This window comes from Hydra viridissima, unplaced genomic scaffold (assembly GCF_058129835.1).
Source record: "Hydra viridissima isolate aposymbiotic clone 2 unplaced genomic scaffold, HvirCarnegie_v1 scaffold_17, whole genome shotgun sequence".
In the NCBI taxonomy this organism is placed as follows: Eukaryota; Metazoa; Cnidaria; class Hydrozoa; order Anthoathecata; family Hydridae; genus Hydra; species Hydra viridissima.
Window position 1 is genome coordinate 1,095,474 of NW_028324316.1, and position 14,702 is coordinate 1,110,175.

At 32.0% G+C, this 14,702-nt stretch overlaps 3 protein-coding genes across 5 annotated transcripts in view; 1 reads left to right on the plus strand and 2 right to left on the minus strand.

Moving 5' to 3' along the window:
• Positions 1 to 1,407, plus strand: part of LOC149876956 (tetratricopeptide repeat protein 8-like) — a 47,526-nt gene extending 46,119 nt beyond the window's left edge. For both annotated transcript variants that reach the window (XR_016448411.1, XM_090074706.1), the window contains exon 16: positions 816 to 1,407. Coding sequence is in view for 1 of the 2 variants with exons in the window: in XM_090074706.1 (XP_089930832.1) it covers positions 816 to 932 (117 nt within the window). In the remaining variant the exon portion in view is untranslated. The remainder of the gene's footprint in view (positions 1 to 815) is intronic.
• The window catches only part of LOC149876957 (uncharacterized), a 179,264-nt gene that overhangs the window by 26,208 nt on the left and 138,354 nt on the right, over positions 1 to 14,702 (minus strand). The gene's annotated exons all lie outside the window — the stretch shown is intronic.
• Positions 6,992 to 8,246, minus strand: LOC145190931 (E3 SUMO-protein ligase ZBED1-like). The gene has a single exon (XM_080067838.2). The coding sequence runs from the start codon at positions 8,241 to 8,243 to the stop codon at positions 7,023 to 7,025; it is 1,221 nt and encodes a 406-aa protein (XP_079923964.2). The 5' UTR covers positions 8,244 to 8,246; the 3' UTR covers positions 6,992 to 7,022.

A 14,702-nucleotide genomic window follows, 5' to 3' on the forward strand; every position in this document is an offset into this window, starting at 1 on the left:
TGGGTGCTTTACCATAAGTGCTATATATAGCCCATTTATGAAGTTTGATAAAAATAATTTAGCTATTTTTAACCGATCAAAACTGTATAAATAGAGTAAAAATTTATTAAGAACATGTTGATTAAAAAGTAACAAAAGCGGTGTTGATCTTCAAAAAATAATATAATACGCAATCGGTATTAATCTTGATCACCTTCGGATCAATTGTAATTTTGTACATAAAAAGAATAAAAAGTTGTAACTTTATGAAAATATTTAATCCAAATGTCTTCTCATAACCAAAAAGTTTTTAAGCTCTCTTCGCTTTTTTTTAACACTAATTTCGATACTATAAAAGTTGCATTGTCTAGCATAAAAAGTAAAAAACCTCTTGTAAACTGTTTGTATGTAAAATACTGATGAGCGTTTATTCCGAAAAGAAAAAATTTGAAAAAAAAAGTGTCAGAAAATATCTCAAATCTAAAATCACAGTAATTTTAATGTTAAACAAAGTAGAGGACTAGCTCATTAAGTGACCATTAAATGCGTGTATTGAGCCGTTGATCGACTGAATAGTCTAACCTTCAAGTTTTCTTAATTTCATTTTATGAGGCTAACCCCTCTACTTCTCAAAAATAGTTCTATTTTCGGGGTAGTAGTATTTATTTGTATGAATCATTGAAATTATAGTTTCAACTTTCAAAACATCTTTTACTGTTTTCTCACCATTATTTCACACAGCCTCCCTTTCAGTTTGGCTCTAAACTCCTCATTTAAATAAGTTTAAAATAGATATTAATGCTTTGGTTGATCGAGGTTCTTTTTTTTTATTGTAGGTTGGAGATATTCAAACAAGCTTTCGGTCTTTAAAAAAATCCATGGAAGCTTATCCAGATCATGCTGAAGGCAAAGACTTAATGAGAATTCTGAAAAAGCAGCTAACAACGGTTTAGTTGGGTCCTTATAGTTATTTGGTTGCCATATTTTTTATTAAGTTAAAAAAATATTGTCGATGAAGTTAAAAGCAGCAGTCAAGTCAGTTACAACACTGAAAAGAGATTTACTAAACAAAAAGGAGAATTACTACACAAGTTATGAAGTGGCTTATCAAGCTGCAGAGATTAATTAAAGAAATTACTAGAAAATATATTTCCAATAAAGAGTATTTATAATGTAGCACATATGTTTTTTAATTTATTCTCTTGTTTTAATTATGGGACAAGACTTGATATAAAAATTATCGCTCAAACTTATAAAATTACAAAATATATTTAGTAATTGTATTATTTACATTTTATCATAAACTTCATGATGTTTTTCAGTTAATGTTATGTAATAAGTTTTTAAATAATTTTAGGTTGGTATTGCTTGTATTTATTCGCGTTATGAAATACTGCTGTAGATAAACTAATTTACCTATTTCACTAACCAAGAAGGCTTTTTTGTTTTGTTTTGCTGCTAAATATAAGAAACATACGCATTATAAACAAGGCTCACGCTGTGGAAACATTACGAAACACTTGATAAACGTAGTCAAGCCCCCCAAAAAAAAGATCTTTAAAACCAATAAATAACAAAAAAGTTTTTTAATAACATTGTCCAGTTTTAAAAAATCATATTTACCAAACATAACGTTAGCTGCTAACAGCCTAAAGTCGTTGTTTTGAAGGAATAAGATTAGAAAAAAGCTGAGAAAAATTAAGGCTGAACTCATCAACCGAGTTTCTTACATAAAGGAAACGTGTAAGTGCGAACGAATATTTTAATCTTAACGAGCGGTATGATAGCAAACATCTGGTGTGTCCCATTGAATAACGGGAAAAGTCACGTTTTAATCATGACGTGGTAAACGCTTAATTCATCTATTCTGCAATTATCACATCATGCGTACCAAAGCGTTTTGTTCCTAACTAGGGTTAGGACTATTGTAATTGTAATTGTAAAAATTAAATACATTTACACATTACAATACAATAATATTGTATTGTAATATTACAGAAACAATAAAAAAATTTTATTTTGGTATTGTATTGCTGTGATGAAAAACAATTACAAAAAGTATTGTATTGTTTTTTTTCTAACAATACAATAAAATTCGAGAACTATTGTATTGTTTTGTTTTAATGAATTACAATTACAATAAGTATTGTATTGTTATGTTTTAATGAATTACATTTACAATAAATATTGTAGTGTATTACTTTACATTACAGTAGAAAAGCTAACGTATTTTAACGTATTTATATTCATTTCTGACGAACTTACTATTATTTTTGCTATTTTTTATTTACAGATTTGAAATATATTGCAAATTTTATTTTTTACTTATTTTGATCAGAAGAAATTTACGTTAAAATTATTTTTGTAACTTGGGCATGCCGATCCTATAATTATGCGTGGTTGTGGTGACAAATTACCATGAGTGTGCCATATATAGCACATTTAAGATGATCATTAAAAAACCAAGTTATCTCTTTTTAACCGATTAAAGTTGTATAAATAGGGTAAAAACATTATTTTATATATGTTGATTAAAAAGTAACAAATGCGGTGTTGATCTTCAAAATATAATATAATACGCAATCGGTGTTAATCTTGATCACCTTCGGATCATATTTAGATTTCGCATCACCTATCTTGTTATGTATTTCTAAGCTCTAAATGGCCGCAGAATATTGCCTGTCTGATGATAGCCTTACTATTTAAAGTTGCCCAATTTACCATTCTGGCACCCCTTCCCCATCCCATTATGTTTCAGTAAAATATAATCAATCATTAAATATTAGTTGTACCCTATTTCAAGGGTACAAGGGTATATAGTCGGCAACTGGACTATTAATACATTTATTAAATTTTTGACAATAAAATAATTTCTTTTATTACAATAACAATATATTGTTATTGTATTACAAAGACGAATTACAGTACAATATTTATTGTTATTGTAGTGGGTCATTACAATACACTTTTTTTTCAGATACTGTTATTGTTTTATAAAGATTAATTGCAATACAATATTTATCGTTATTGTATTACAGAACTACAATAGTTGTAAATCACAAGTATTGTTATTGTTTTATAAAGATTAATTGCAATACAATATTTATTGTTATCGTATTACAGAATTACAATAGTTGTAAATCACAAGTATTGTTATTGTTTCTAAATAAAGTTAATACAATAACAATAATTATTGTTACTGTTATTGTTTTCATTACAATTACAATAGTCCTAACCTTATTCCTAACAAACGATACCTATGAAGGTATTCCTAACTGCTGTTCACTCTCAAAAAAGATCTCCGGAAACTAATTAAATTTTTTTCAAAACTTTGATCAACTTTCCAAATACCTATGTTAAATTTGAATTCCGAGCACAGATGCCAAAAGTTAGGTCCCCCGATCATTCTTTAAGGTGGTAGGGCTATGAAAAAATTTTTTCAAGTATTAAAGTTATGTTTACAATAAAACTAAGCAGTTGTTAACAATAAATATATAAAAAAAAGTGCCCCGCTTGCCTCGAAATTTTGTTAAAAAGTGTGAAAAAAACGAAAACTTCAAAACACATTTTCTCAAAAAAGACAATAAATCAAAACTTCAAGTTTGGTATGGTAGTTCTACATATGTATAAAATTCATTTGTCATAGGATTTTTAAATTTGTCTTCCTAGTTCAGATTATATTGACTTTTAAACTTGAATATATATTTTTATAAAAAAACTCTGGCAGATAAAACCTCATTGTTGCGCCCCAAGAAAAGAAATTTTAAAAATCTTATGACAAATGAATTCTACATGTATGGAGAACATATCCTGAAAATTTCAGCTTAATTGCTGAATTTAAACTGGAGATGTTTAAATGTTTTATGTTTTAAAATTTAAAAAAAAAACTAAAAATCTCAAAATGAGAAAAATCGAGTCAAAAATTAAAAATCAAAATTTACGTCTAAAAACACTCCTTATAAGCTTCCAGTGCTATATGAATCAGTTTTTTCAGTATCTAAGTATCCTTTATGAAGAGATTTAAATTTTTTTCTTAGCTTTTTGCATATTGAAGTTGATTTACAACGCTTGTTTACAATTCGCTTTTGATCCTTTAAAACCAGTTTTGGAATATTCAATGATCCTAACAATCTGAAGTAACTTAAAACAGATTTTACCCCATCTCCACCATCATTATAATGAACTATTGCAGAGTTTATAAAAAGTTCAAATGTTCTTCTACTTACAAAAATGTTTTTAGGACAACGAGTCAATAAAATTGAATGAAATGCTTCATTTGAATTTTGGGTTTGACCATGTAAACATTTTCTTAGCAAATCGTTATCAGATAAATCTTTAAAAATAGATTTTATTATATTAGATAGGCAAGTTAATTTTTTTAGTGTGAGTACTTGTACCTTTAAGCTTATCTAGTTGCCACTTGCACCAGGAATATTCATCCCTAGGACACATAGAATGACGAATGCTATTATCACTAAAATTTGTGCTGTGCCACAAAACTGCTCCTATTGCTTTTTTCATTGCATAAATGTTGTTAGTGTTATTTCTAATTGCAGTACCATAATAATTCTGCATTGAGTTAATTGCACTATTAGTCAAAATTCCTTTTCCGTGTAGGGGTTTATCTGTTCCTTTATACTTCTGTACAATTTTTCGCAAGCGTGTACCAAGTCGCTTCTGCACATGCCCAATGCATTCTAATTTTATTGGTTGAATATTATAACTTTTATATGGATTAGATTCTTTAACTTCTTTAAAAGAGGAAGTATCACCATCCCCTTGGTATTCATGATAAATCAAATTGTATTTTTCAACTGATTGAGAAAAGATTTGCAAAGCACCAGTTGCTTCCATTGCACCAGATGACTTTGTATGGTTAATGTGACATATGTGATCTGCTTTCCATCTGTAGTCGGCTGGTGATGCTCTGTGTTTTTTCCACATTGAACAACCTTTACAATGCTTGGAAAAAGATTTAGTATCTATAATTTTGTTATTGACAACAGCAGTTACAACACCATTTAGTGATGTGAAACCCCGCTTTTTCCAAGTGCCATCAATTGTTACTCTTTGTTTTGTTGGAATATTTAATGTTTTGTCTTGAGCTTATTCAGCTGCTTTTTTCATACTATTAAGAGCAGCCTTCTCATATGCTGTATAAACTTTTTTGTCATTAAGGTTAGAGAATGGTATTTTAGATAAAGAAAACATATTCATGCATTGATAAAATGTTTCAATTGCAGTGAAGCCTTTACCAATTTCACGAAAACCAATTACTGCTCTTGCATTTGCTTCGTAGATTTTAGGACCTTGACCATGATTTTGTTTAATACATTCTTTTGATGTATAAACAGATTTATACCATTCGCATGACTCACATAAAAGTTCTAAATTATGGGCAAATCCCTTTCTCTTCTTTCTGTTATCACTGAGAGTTATTTTTTTATGGCCACATTCCGGACATACTAACAAAGGTTGAAATAAACTCTTAAGTATAGAGAAATTAACAAATAAAAAGTATCATCTTCCTGTCTTATTACTTCACTCTTGGTATTGAGATTAGTTTGATCTATAATTAGCCTCTTTTTACTTATGTTGGATGTAACTTTTTCTAGTGAAGTATTTGAAAGATTTATTCTTGAATGTTTGTTTACAGGAGGCTTCTTCTGTCTTTTCTTTCTTTCTTTTTCGTGAAATATTTTGCTTGTTGCTTTTTCCAGAAGACATTACAATTATACACCAGTACAACTTGTTTGATTTATATGAAGAGTTTAAAAATTCATAAATAATGATTTTATACCACAACCAATATACAGTTAAATATGATAACAATTATAAGAAAGTGTGACTTTAAAGCATGACCAAAAACATCGCAGATCTATATTATATTGGAAAAAAAAGCTTCACCAAGATTTGTCATTTTGGCCATCAAATTTGGGTTAAAAAAAGGTCTTAACTTTTCGTAGGTCTAAACTTTCGCTATGGCGTTGCTAAGGTAGATAAACAAACTAGCTAGTAAAATAAGTTATTTTAAACCCTTTTACCTTAATCAAACCTAAACAAGTTATATATCAGCAGATAGAGGATAAATTTTTACATAAATACAATATATTACCTATTTTTCCAATTTTAGATCAAAATTCTCTATTTTTCATAGGCCTACCACCTTATTTTAATAGCCAGCATTCCAACTCAGTAGGCTGATGCAGATGATTGAATTAGCTTGTTGAACTTAATAGTTTTACTGCTTTTAGTGCAAGGTTGCATAACATCATGTAAATGTAAAGTTTAATATCAAAAATAAAATTACAGCTAGTTGCGTTTTATAATGTTGATTAACTTAAAAATGTTGAAAATTGAGGCTAAAAGCTAAATTAAAAGATAATCTTTTTTGAAACAATAAATCCATTCTATGAATGAAAAGTATACTTCGAAAATTGATTGTATTTAGTAATTTTGTCGAAAATTTGAAACCGTATTTTCACTTTACACTTCAGACTGACATTTGAAATAAGAATTAAGTTACAAAAACTATATACAACAATTATTATGATAGAAGCGCCTCAGTTTCAAATTAAAAAATATTTATGTTCAGTTAATGAGGAAAAATCTAAAACCTATTGCTATATAGGTCATGAGTAAAAACACCAGATCTATATTTTAAAGTAAACATTCAGCTTTTCATAGTTTCAGCATTCTTAAACCAATAACTTATATGTAAATGCTCATCTTGTTCGTGAAAAACATTTTAGAAGCATATTAAAAACATATATAAAATAATCGAGAAAAACAATGGTCATTATATTCGAGAGTAGGGCTGGTACTGATTAATTTTTTTTTGTTCGATTAATCGTCTAAAATTTTAATCGATTAATCGATTAATTATATTAATTCTGAAGTCGACAGAATAACCTGCTTTTCACCACTGGTGAGGTGAAGTTGTTATCGGTAAACGTTAACTACAGTATTCACAAACGTTAACAAACAAGACACTTAATGCCTGCTATACTGTATTCAGTTTAATTGACAAGTACAAGTAGGCATCACTTTAGCCAGTCACGTAAACAAACGAGGACGTTAACGTTTTCTGGAAGTAGACAAGATCGCAGTTTGTTGACAATGTACCCTGACGAACTAAACAGTCTTTCATAAGGAACAGAAGTGGCAGGTACACACAGAATTGTCTGCACAAAACTGCTCAGGTTAGGGTAACGATGCCTGTTCAGTTGCCACCACATGAGGGGATTCTCAGTTTCTGGAATTACACCTTCTTCTTGATATCGTGTAAGCTCAGCCAGTGAGCCATGTACTGTTTGTGATTCATCTGATGAGGATTGCGATTCCGAGTCGCTGACCAACAGAGTAAGTTTCAGTTTCTTACGCACAGGTTCTGATGCCTCGCCAGTGCTGGTAGTAATTTCACGTTCAGCTCTCTGTCTTTGGTTACAGTACACCCGAAATGCATTAGAAAGTATTGTCCAAACTGCTTCACGTTTCTCTTTTGAGAGACAGCCGAGTTTCTTGTAACGTGGGTCTAATGCCACAGCCATTTGCAACGTTGGCAATGCATCAATGTTTTCAATGCGACCTGAGAAGTCATTTAGTGTTGCAGATTTGAAACGTGCTATATACCCTGGATCGTCATCATTAACCCGCTGAAGTCTGCGCAAAAATGCTTCAAACGGAAGTACAGCCGAACATGTAGCATACTGTTCACTACCAATATACTCAGTAGCATTTGCAAGTGGACCCAATACCGAGACAAATTTTGACATTTTCTCCCAGTCCAACTCCCTTAGTTTATCTCCAGTGTAATTCTCGGGATGGTCAATATGATACTGCTTAATGGCATCTTTCACTTCCAGCAATCTGGCTAACATTAGGTAGGTACTGTTCCACCGCGTAGCTACATCCTGCTGCAATTTGTGAAACTTCACATCGTCAGACCTGTTAGAGGTACTGGCTTGGCTGGCCTTTAGCTCTGATGTATTCCTTGAACTGCGCTTAAAATGTCCAACTAGCTGTCGACATTTAGCCAGAATAGGAGATGAATCAGCTGCTTTCAAACCTGCTAGTATGCTCAGTTGAAGACAGTGAGCAATACACGGTATATGGCTGTAATCCGTCCGTCCTATAGCAGCAACCATATTTCTTGCACTGTCCGTTACGATACAGCTAATTTTTTCAGCAATGTTCCACGTTGCGGCAAACTCTTCATAGAAACTGGCAACATTATCAGCAGTGTGCCTTTCTTCAACATTCATGCAAGCTAAAGCGACAGACGTCAGTTTCCACTCAGAATCAATCCAATGACCTGTTATCCCACAGTACGATTCATTGTTGGTGGAGGTCCAAAAGTCAGTAGTTAGAGCAATACTATGAATGCATTCTAGAGCTTTCTTGTGCTCATTCAACTTCTCATTGTACATCTCTCCAATGACAGTGTCGATTGTACGGCGACTGGGCAAAGTATAAGTCTGGTTTTGAAGGGCAATACGAAGCACCGCCTCTAGTCCAGCATCTTCTACAATTGCTGTTGGACGTCCAGAACTGGCAATCCAATGAGCTATTGCCACCTTCAGGTCGGCTGAGACCTTTTCACTGACAGGCTTGTTTGACTGACACGTAAATAAATTGGTGATTGATTTTATCTGAGGGATCATCTTACGTTCACTGTCGACAACCTGTTGATATTTCAGAGGATGCTTGTGCTGAAGGTGATAAGTCAGCGATGTGTTTGAGCCACGGAAAGCAAACTGTTTATTGCAGTGAACGCAGCATATTTTGTCACCTTCGTCTACTTTACCATCAGCATTCAACTTGAAAACAAAATGCTTGCTTAACTTTCCAGTTAAATGTTTGACAGAAACGTTGCTTTCATTAGTTGCCGCAGCCATATTTGCAAAACAAACTTTGTTTACTTTAGAAACGGATATAGAAATGTAAGATAATGTTCCCAGGTCAGTAAGTATTTTAAAATATGACAAAATTTTTAGTCAAGATTTTCAAGATACGCGCTTTCAAAATTAATTTTATATTTATCGAATTCTATTGAAAAATTCTAAATTTAATACTCTTTTTCGTCATGGCTAATGACTTTGAAACAATTGATTTTGAAAAGTTGCGTTTAGACGTTTTTAAAACTTTTAAAACTGAAAATAACTTCTTTGCGAATGATTTATATGAAAACGATATATTTTTTTTATAAATTTTTATGCTTAACATTTATTAAATTAACAGATATCAAAATATATTGTTCATGCTAAAATTTAAATTAGGCCAAGTACCATACCACTTCACAAATAATTTCTTTATAAATAACGTTAATAAATATAATATAAGAGAAACAGGTAATCTTGAGTTTATTCTAATTGAAGAATATTAAAGTTAACTTTAATATTCGAGTAGTTTTAATACAACTAGTTGTACTTAATATGTAATATATTACCTATATTGAACATAATATATATTATTCACTTGTAAGGGCTTCGTGATAAGATCAGTACGATCTTCTTGAAGTCCTGTCTGTAGTATTTTAATTATAATTATAATCTCGTTTATATATTTTGACTAAGGAAACTTGTAAATATTACTATTATAAATTACGAAACTTGTAAATATATATATGTACGGCAAAAAAAAAAAAAAAAAAAAATAAGTAACGGAAAACCGGCAAAAATTAATCGAAATATTACTGATTAAAGAAATTTTAATCGAATAAATAAATTAGCGATTAATCGATTAATTAATCGTTAATTTCCGCAGCCCTATTCGAGAGTAGTTGTGATGATGTAAACTATGATTTACTTAATCCAAAAGTTGCGTAGCATCTGTACCCCAACATAGAGATATTTTTTGTTCTTCACAACAACATTGTTAGATGTCAAAACTTGTCAAATATTGAAGAGTAAACATCAGTTAGCACTACCGCAGCCCTCTCAACATTTTACTCATTAACCTTGTTATTTAAAATCCCTATAGACATTCTTGAAAGCATTACTTGGGATATTACTGCATCTCCATGGGACAAAGTTAATGCAATAATTGTTCTCTCAGCTTGTTTGATTGCAGCTGTCATCTTTCGAGCAATCACCAATCCATTTTCTCTCCCGCCACTTAGTAGTTCGCAAACTGCTTCAAAATGATTAAAAATGTGCTAAGTATAATGCCATATAACACCTCTTCTGAAGATTTCTTCTTCATCATAGCTGTATTTTTAAGTTCATCGGCTAGTTCATAATCAAACAGTTTAGTGTTTTTTGAGTTAGACTGAGGTGCTTTACCATAAATCATGACTAGAATTAATGTGTTTAAACGATGATTTTTCCCATAAAATACTACTGAATTCTTCTTTTTCTTTTCTCAAATTTTTTCCCCCCAACTTTTGCGTCATCTGAAATGCGTGTTGTAGTCTAGGATCAACAATATATTCACCTTGTTTGAGCAATTTGAAGCCTATCATATATTTTTTAAAACCTATAATTTAAGATACATTAGGTAAGATAATTAAATATTTTTTTCTCTCTTTTCTTAAATAAAAAGAGTTCATAGAACGCGGTGTTAAAGTTAGATTATAAACTTTTGAAAAGCCATCCGAAATTCTATCTAACAACAACGATATTCGTGACACAAATACTAAAAAATTTACTTGGGCTATTCAATTGGAAATTTTTTTGCTCATTGAAAATGATGACGAACTACAGCAGGACGCAGAATCTCCGAAGAGTTTACACTCTTGTGTCTGAACGAGCTTTCAGTTATTAATAAAAATTTTATAAAAAACGATCAGGTGATCGATTCTTAAAGTTTAACAAGCAATTCTAAAAATAAAACAATCAAACTTCCGAAATTAAAACCATTTGATGGCAGACCAGAAAACCGGGTAAAATTTATAGAGAATTTTAATTGTACAATTATTCTTAATGATGCTTTATCCGACATCCAAAAAATGACTTATTCAAATAACTTACTTCTAGGACCTGCCCTAGCCTATATAACTGGACAAACAAAAATTTCAAACTGTCTTAGAAATACTTAAGAGAAGATTGACAATAAGCAAGTTCTTATATCATCACAAATGCATAAACTCTTGTCATTAGAGAATCTATACTATTAATAAAATAGAGAAGTTAAGACAATTTTCTTGACATCTTAGAAAAGTAAGAGAATCAAGAGAATCAAGAGAATTTGGGTATCAGTAGTGAATTATACGAACCTCAACTAATCTCAGTAATTTTGAAAAAGATACTAGAAGAACTAACATAAATTGTCAATATCAGTTTAGTAACAATGACAAGCTAAATAACTGATTTAATATGCCAGAGCATATTAAATCAGTTATTTAGCTTCTAAGGACTAAATTGTGTGCGCGAGAACAAGCATTAACTAACTCATTTGATAAACTAGACAGGTTTATTACTGCAGAAACATTTCACATAAATTTTCACTACATATAACAGAGAATCAAATCAAATTCATAAATCTAGTTCATTTAATAGAATACCACATCATTACAATTCATATCAAAATAATACAATTCAAGCTTTTTATTTTGAAAGAAACGATCCAAGAAAACTTAAAAAACAAAACAAATGTTTATTTTGTGACAAGCCACATAAATCACAATACTGTTGTTCAGTAGAGATAAAACAATCGAGGTCGACGTGTTTCGTAGTCGAAGATGAGGCTCAGACGTAGCTGAAAACTGTATTTAAACGTGTTTTGTAGTTCTTAAAAGTTGAATAAAATTTAATTTGATGGCTTTTATAATCGTAATAACTCGAATAAAACTTATTTTCACGGTTTTCAATATCGTTAAAAATTGTATAATTAAAAAATGACTGTTTCAAAATTGTTTTAAATTTCTTATATCTTTCAAATTCGCTTCCAAAAACATAACTGTTACTTATCTCCCCTGTACTCCTTCAGGAAATACTCCCAAACCAGCGAGTGATGGCTCTTGGGTATAATTTTTCGACGTTTTACAATGTTTAAATAGTGTAAAATAATATACACAAAGCCTTCAGGATTTCAAATTCGTATTTGAAATCCTTTACTTAATTGTTTCATTTTAACTAGCAAGTTCCCCTAAAAAAATTTATCAACTTAAAAGTTTAAAACTAAAAAAATATTTTCGGCCAGTTTCAAAGCTAAGAAAACTTAGTGTGCAACGCTTTATTGAGCGAAGGATAGATTGATAACTTTCTATTATTTAAACAATCTTTAAACAATCCTCCTACACTGGACACAAATTTCTTGAAAGATTAATTGTTGAGATTTTTCTCAAAATTTGACATTCCTTCTTCTTTCCATGAGAGAATGTCATCTTTGGTTTTACCAAGATGAAGAAAAAAAGAGATAAGACTCCTGAAAAACAAAGTCTGATTGCTTTGAGTGGAGACAGACCTGTATAAATATTTTGGTTGTTCTTAGTCAAAGCTCTTCATCTCTGGAATATCATATTTTAATAATTCCAAAAGAATATCTATCCTCTCCTTCTCCTTTAAGTGCTGGTCAGCTAAAGCAAATATAACACATTGCGATGAAATCTTGAAACAGACCTAAAAATTAAGCTGTTGAAATTTTTTTTTATAGCTCGTCTATTAGAATGCAGTTTTTTTTTTAAATTTTTATTAAATTTTTATTTTTTTAAAAAAATTGAAAATTAAAATAATAATTTGGTAATTAAGCGAGCAACCCGAAGGAATTATCATCTTTCTTTATTTCTGTCTTAGTTGGCACAAATATTCCCTCTGGCACAAATATTCCCGGCCAAGTTTTTATTCGAATCTTTACTGACGGAGAAATCAATGTGGGAAACTACGTTGAGGTAACCGACGGAATCGGCGTGGATGCAACTGGTCTCGCCACCGATTTGCTTTTTTCACCATTGGGAGGAGCTTTTTACGCCAATTCTTTGCAAGGATGCAACATGTTTAACACCACTTCCTTGGGAGGATATTTCACGTTGGACATGCCTTTCAGAAACGACGTCTCCATTCAACTGGTGAACAGAAATGCCACAGCCATCACATATTGGATCCAGCCATTCATTTCCACTCTTGCTTCCATTCCCGCCTCCATCCCTCTTTTTAAACTGTACTGCAGGACGTTCCGATATTTGAACACCACTTACGGCAGCGAATACGTTTTGATGAACACCAACGGAAAAGGAAATGGCGTGTCATTGAAATACATCAAGATGCATATCATCGGCGCTTCTGGAAACTGGTGGGAATCCAGAGTCAGAATGTACGACGGAAATGTGCCTCCTGGCAACGGAACCGTTCTCACTCCTTGGACTCCATACAACACCAACAATTACACGTATTTTCCCGGATATGACGGTGACAGCACATGCTTTTTTCCTCTTCAGGATTGGAAGATTTTTATTTGTCGTCATGGAACGGCTCAAAATTGACTTCCTTCAACAACAAATCCACAGGTCTTCTCTACCAATCCACCGCATCCATCGGCTCCACCACCACCATCTCCTTTTACAGAAATTTCGGGGAAGCTGATTCCATGCCAACTGTGCAGGCCGGAAGAAGACTCGTCGTCACTCTCAACTCCGGTGACGCGCAAGTCGGTCAATCCGGAAGTTTTTACCTTTTGCTCGGACAGGTGTTTTATTATGCCTAAAATGAACTAAATAAATTTCAGCAGAAATAAAAATGTCTGATGAAATCCAAAAGATTCTTAAAGCCTGCGATAGACTTTTGCTCATTGCGGAAACTAAAGAAAGGGTTCGATGGTTGCTTGAAAAAGAAGAAGAGGATGCAAAAGAGAGAAGAGAAAGATTACGAAAAAAGTTTCCTTTACTGTTAAAAAGATGAGAAGAATCATTTGTGTTGACGAGAATAAGTTGAAAGGCACCGTTTATTTTAACGATCATTTGGATCATCCTCCTTGACGGCTTTGTCATCGTTCCAGATGCGAAATATTTGCTCAAAGAGACATCAAGTTGAACCGTTTATCCAAGCAGACAATTGTTTTTATGTTTGGGATTAAAGTGGATAGAGGTGTTGCTTTGGTGAATTTGAGACATGCGCACAATTTAAAGCTGAATTATTTCAGTCACTTTTTAATTTTTTCAGAGTCTGTGGATAACGTCTTCATGGAAATTTATAACAGAAGCGACAAAGACGTCGTGATTAAAAAAGGAGAGAGCCTTTGCATTGTTAACTTCTTCTGAGTAATAAATTTTTTTATTTCTCCTTAATAAAAAAATGGATTTAAACAGTTACAAAGAAATATACCCAGTTCTTCCAACAGCTCCCTTGGATGATTCAGGACATGTTTACCGTCTTCAAAAGATAGGTGAGATTCAGAAAGAGATAGACAACGAGAGAAAGAAGCGAGTTCATCTCAGCAAAAAGTACCATCGCGTTTTCAGGATCATTTCGAATGCGGACAATGCGATGCAGGGATTGTGCATAACGTTGGGTGCGACTGGAATAGGGCTTTTATCCACGATTATTGCCAGTCCAGTAGCGATTGCGTGTGAAGGTGTGGCTATTGGATTGGGTTTTTTATCGATTGTTGGAGGACAAGTGAACAAAAGGATGGCCTTGAAAGCGGAAAAGCATGAGAAGATTAAAGTGTTGGCCGAGTCTAAATTGAACACGATTAGCGAGCACATTTCGAAAGCGTTGATGGACAATAAAATAAGCAATTCAGAGTTTCAGTTGATTCTTGGTGAGCTTCAAAAGTTTAAAGAAATG